Genomic DNA, 5249 nt, shown 5'->3' with positions numbered 1-5249 from the left:
GGGGAAGCACATGGGGGTGCCCCACCTTGTCCCCTCTCTCATTTTGTGAGAGGTCTTCAGCTTGTGACGGGATTAGCCCGTCACAAGCAAGACGCTTTGAAACATTATCTCTTTGTCATCTTGCTACATGACGCGCCTTTCTATCTCGGTTTCCTATTAATACTCGGCTAAGACCAATTGATTTAGCATTTTCTTGACTGTTATTTATTTGGCCCAATAACAATCGAGTCTTAATCTAACCATCATTTGGTAAGCGGATAAATTTGGACCTTATTGGGTTATACGCCAATAACACACTAAAGTGGGCTAAATGGAAATAAAGGTCGATGTAGAGATAGAAAGAGAAAAAGAGAAAAAAAAGGGGGATTCATCGCGAAAAATAATTAGGGTTTCAATATGACAATTGCAAAAAATTCTGCAATTAGTTCTTCATCTTCACCAAAAAACCAAAAAAATGTTTCTAATAATAAGTTTGATCTTCTTTCTTCTACAACACAAGAGGAATTTCCTGCTCTCGCACGCAAAGAAGGTCCTTCAGATGCAGATGTTCAAAAGGAGAAAGCTATGGGGACGATTGTTGGAATTCCTCCACTGTCGCTGGAGCCATTAGTGGAAGATGTGACGGAGGAGGAAGATGAAAGTGTGGAAAGCCCGGCTGTTCTCGAACCTATTGCAGAAGGTCCTGAATTATTGCAATTTACTGAAGCGGAAGTGCAGGTTGAATTGAACTACTGGCGTAATTCTGTTTACTGTTTCATATTGGCGGCGAATCCGCCTTGGGAGATTGTAGAGGGGTTTATCAGACGACTCTGGGTCAATTATCAGGTAGACAAACTGTCCTTTCTCCCTAATGGTGTGTTTATGGTCCATTTTAAGAATAAAGGTGCTATGGCGGCTGTACTGAAACAAGGCCATTTTCTATTTGATAATAAGCCGTTAATAGTAAAGCCTTGGACGCCTGATGTCGAGTTGATTAAGCATGAGGTGAAATCTGTTCCGGTGTGGGTTAAACTACACCAATTGCCTCTCAAATTTTGGGGGAAAGGGATACCTAAAATTGCGGGGCTTTTGGGGAACTATATTAAATGTGATCCTGCTACTGAAGAGAAAACACGAATTGGGTATGCTAGGGTTATGATTGAAGTTTCTTTTGGTAGTGCCTTACTTGACAAAGTGAGATTTTTAGATGAGCATGGAGATATGGTTGAGGTGGAAGTGGAATACGAGTGGAAACCAGTGGCTTGTGATGTTTGTCATGGTGTGGGGCATCTTTCTGCTGACTGTAGGAAAGCCCCTAAGAAGAAGACACAGCTCCTCTTCCCACCCAAAAACCAAACCGCTAAAATTTGGAGGCCAAAAGTCAGGGGGGATTTCTAAATCACAGCAGGACAAGGGTAAAGTAAAGGTGACCTCTCCTGTTGTTGTGACACATAGTGGCCCTACTGTGGAAATACAATTGCAAACTCCTGTGGTGTGGTATCGTACAGGTACTTATTCCTCTGGACCTACTCCTATTCGTCCTATAATGCGTATGAGTAGGCAAGAGACTACTGAGGGTGCATGTAGTGTCCATACTTTTGGTCAGCAAACTTTTCTAGAAGCTCTAAATAAGTCCAATACACCCAAGGTAGGCATTGGGACAAGTGGTAGTGTTCCTCACCTTGTGGTGGGGAATGTATAATCTGGGTTTTTGGAATGTGAGGGGACTGAATAAGCCTACCAAACAAAGACAAGTCAAATGGTTTATGCACACGAACAAAGTAGGTTTGTTTGGTCTCCTAGAGACAAAGATAAAGTCTTTGTCTCTGAATAGTCTCACTGGAATTCTTATGGATGGTTGGAGTATATCAACTAACAATAGGTGGCACAAGGGGGGTAGGATTTGGATTCTGTGGAATCCTACCATTTATCAGGTTGATTTCTGTGATTATTTTGCTCAATGCATCAATATGAGGATTCTGGAAATTGCTACTGGGAAAATTTTCTTTTTGTCTATGGTTTATGGGTTCAATGATATTATTGCTAGGCAAGAGCTGTGGGAACAGCTTGTTCAGTTTGCATCTACAGTTGATGGACCATGGTTGGCCTGTGGTGATTTTAACACAAGACTCTCTCATACCGAAAGATTGGGAGGTAGTCGTAGTGATCTTTGAAATAGATGATATTCATGATGCTTGTCTAAGTGTGGCTTAGTTGACAGATCCCATGCTATGGGGTCTTTATTCACTTGGAATAACAAGCAGGATGTTACAACTAGAGTTTACAGTAGGTTGGATAGGGCTTTGATTAATAGAGAGTGGGGACATCAGATGCCTGATATGTTTGCTCACTTCCTACCTGAAGGTGATTTTGATCATACCCCATGTATTATAAAGTGCAGAAATCAGCATATGCATCATAAGAAACCCTTCAAGTACTATAATATGTGGGGGAAAGCTCCTCAGTATCACAATTCTATTTCTACCTGGTGGAACATGTATTTCAAGGGGACCAAAATGTTCTGTCTGGTGACTAAGCTTAAACAGTTGAAAGGCAAGTTTAGGCAGTATAATCAGGAGCACTTTTGTGATATTGAGAAGAGTTCTATTATGGCCCTGAAGAATTTGGAGTACATCCAGAGCCAACTTGCTACTAATCCAGGTGATCTTTACTGGAGTGCAAAAGAGAGTCAGGCTTTAAATGAATACAAGGATTTGAATGATGCCTGTACTCTTTTCCTGAAGCAAAAAGCTAAGGCTAGTTGGATGAAGGATGGGGATTGAAACACCAAATATTTTCATGGGGTTATTAAAAGTCATTTTTTGAGAAATCAAGTTTTTTCTATCAAAGATACTAATGGTAAGGAACATGAAGACCCTCAGCAAATTCAAGCTGCTTTTCTGAATTATTACATTCATTTGCTGGGGACTGAAAGTCATACTGTTTCTGTTAATCCCAAGATCATCAGGAAAGGGAGTGTGTGCACTGCTTCTCATGCTGCTATTTTGCTTAAGCCTGTGACTAGTGAGGAAATTAAGGCTGCTATTTTCTCTATTCCTGATCACAAGGCGCCTGGCCCAGATGGTTATTCTAGTGCTTTTTTCAAGGATTCTTGGAGTGTAATTGGTGGTGAGGTATGTGATGCTATCAAGGATGTGTTTAGAACTGGTAAGATCCTTAAACAACTCAATACCACTATCCTTACCTTAATTCCTAAATGGAAGATGCCCACTCATGTTACTCAATTTAGACCCATTGCTTGTTGCAATGTGTTGTACAAGTGTGTTTCTAAGCTAATTTGTGCTAGGCTGGCTGAAATTCTTCCTGATCTGATTAGCTTAAACCAGGGGGGTTTCATCAAGGGTAGGAGTATTATTGAGAACATTTTAGTGTGTGAGGATCTTGTCAGGTTGTACAATAGGCAAGCTTGCTCACCTAGGTGTATGTTCAAAATGGACTTGATGAAGGCTTATGATTCTGTGAGTTGGAAATTTTTGGGAGAGTTATTAACTGCATTTAAGTTTCCCCCTCATTTCAAAGAGTTGGTAATGAATTGTGTGACTAGTGCTTCTTTCTCAATTGCTCTTAATGGTGATACTTTTGGTTTCTTCCCTGGGAAGAGAGGTCTTAGGCAAGGTGATCCCATGTCACCTCTTCTTTTTACCTTGAGTATGGAGTACTTGAGTAGAATTATTAAATGTGCTACTGAGAAGCTTCATTTCAATTACCATCCCTTGTGCAAATCAATGAAGTTAACCCACCTTATGTTTGCTGACGATCTTCTTTTGTTTTGCAAAGGGAATGCACATTTCATTATGGTGTTGTTAAGAGCCTATTCTGCCTTTTCTGTAGCATCAGGTCTTCAGATGAATGCTCAGAAATCCTATGCTTATTTTAATGGTGTAAGTAACAGTCTCAGGAAGGAAATTCTCTCTGCCTCTGGGTTTTCAGAAGGTAAACTGCCTTTTAAGTACCTAGGGGTACCAATTACTGCAGGAAGGCTAAAGAAAAATGATTGTGGAGTACTGATTGACAAGATAGTGGAAAGAATCAGAAGTTTGGGGGCTAGAAAATTGTCCTATGCTGGAAGACTTGTGCTAGTGTCTTCTGTCCTATCCACTATGCATAATTATTGGGCTTCAATTTTTGTTTTACCTAAGGGAGTTCTTAATAGAGTGGATGCCATTTGTAGGAACTTCCTTTGGGAAGGAAACACTGAGTATAATAGAGTACCTTCTGTTGGGTGGCATAAAGTCTGTGTACCTAAGAGGGAGGGGGGCCTAGGATTACATCAAAGTTACTATTGGAATGTGGCAATGGTTGGTAAACTTGTTTGGTGGTTATGTTATAAGCCTGACAGACTGTGGGTTCAATGGGTGAACCACATCTACATTAAAAATGCTGATTGTTTGGATTATACTCCTTCTACTGATGTCACTTGGTACTGGAAGAAAGTGTGCAGAGTGAAGGAGATCATCAAAGAGGGTTTTGTGAATGGTCAGTGGAGTGTTGGTGTGGGAGATTATTCTGTCAGGAGGTGTTATGAATGGGTGCGAGAGAGGAGGGCTCGGGTGGACTGGTATAATGTCGTCTCGGTGCCCTATGGCTCTTCCTAAGCACTCTTTTGTGGCCTGGATTATTGCTCATCGGGGCTCATGTTGAAGGACAAAATCAAGTATTTCCAAGTTAGTGTTGATGATTTATGTTGATCAGATGCGGTAGATTTCAAACCCAAGAACACCTTTTTTCGAGTGTGTTTTCAAAGAAAGCTGTTTTGCAAAGAAGGGGTTCTTGGCTCTCGGTTGATCTCGATCAAGATAATATGTTGGCAGCCATTACTAGAAGAAGATGGAGCAAACTGAAGAAGACTATGGCTACAGCAGCTTTACTTGCTTGTTGGTATGCTATATGGTTTCAACGTAATTCTGCTCGTCTGAAATTTGTTGTTGACAAACCTGAGTATGTTGCTACCCAGGTCAAAGTTTGTCTTAAAGCTAGGTTTTCTCATTGTATGCCGTCTGGAATTAAGCAAGCTGATTCCAGATGGCTGGCCACTGTTTGTTAATCTTATGTTTTAGGGGCACAAATTTGTATTAGTTTGAAAATTGTATTGTCTGGCAAAAACGATTGTAAAATTTGCTTAATCAATGAAATGCTTACATTTTAGCAAAAAAAAAAAAAGGAAATAAAGGTCTTAAAGGTGGTTTTCATTTCATTTTCTCGGGTAATAAGCTTAAAGAGCCATTAATTATAACATTGTTAATTTTTAT

General features: G+C 40.3%; 1 protein-coding gene across 1 annotated transcript; it reads left to right on the top strand.

The window, feature by feature from the left end:
- Nucleotides 1-396: 396 nt before the first annotated feature.
- On the top strand, nucleotides 397-5044 carry LOC141631542 (uncharacterized). The gene is made up of 6 exons (XM_074444201.1): nucleotides 397-1282; nucleotides 1488-1627; nucleotides 1914-2091; nucleotides 2194-2706; nucleotides 2830-4516; nucleotides 4693-5044. Exons 1-6 carry the CDS (start codon nucleotides 397-399, stop codon nucleotides 5042-5044), a joined length of 3756 nt encoding a protein of 1251 aa, XP_074300302.1.
- The last annotated feature ends 205 nt before the right edge of the window (nucleotides 5045-5249 follow it).

Source organism: Silene latifolia, chromosome Y (genome assembly GCF_048544455.1).
Source record: "Silene latifolia isolate original U9 population chromosome Y, ASM4854445v1, whole genome shotgun sequence".
NCBI classification, from domain to species: domain Eukaryota; kingdom Viridiplantae; phylum Streptophyta; class Magnoliopsida; order Caryophyllales; family Caryophyllaceae; genus Silene; species Silene latifolia.
Note: the sequence above shows the minus strand (reverse complement) of the source record. Positions and strands in the feature narration are given on the sequence as shown.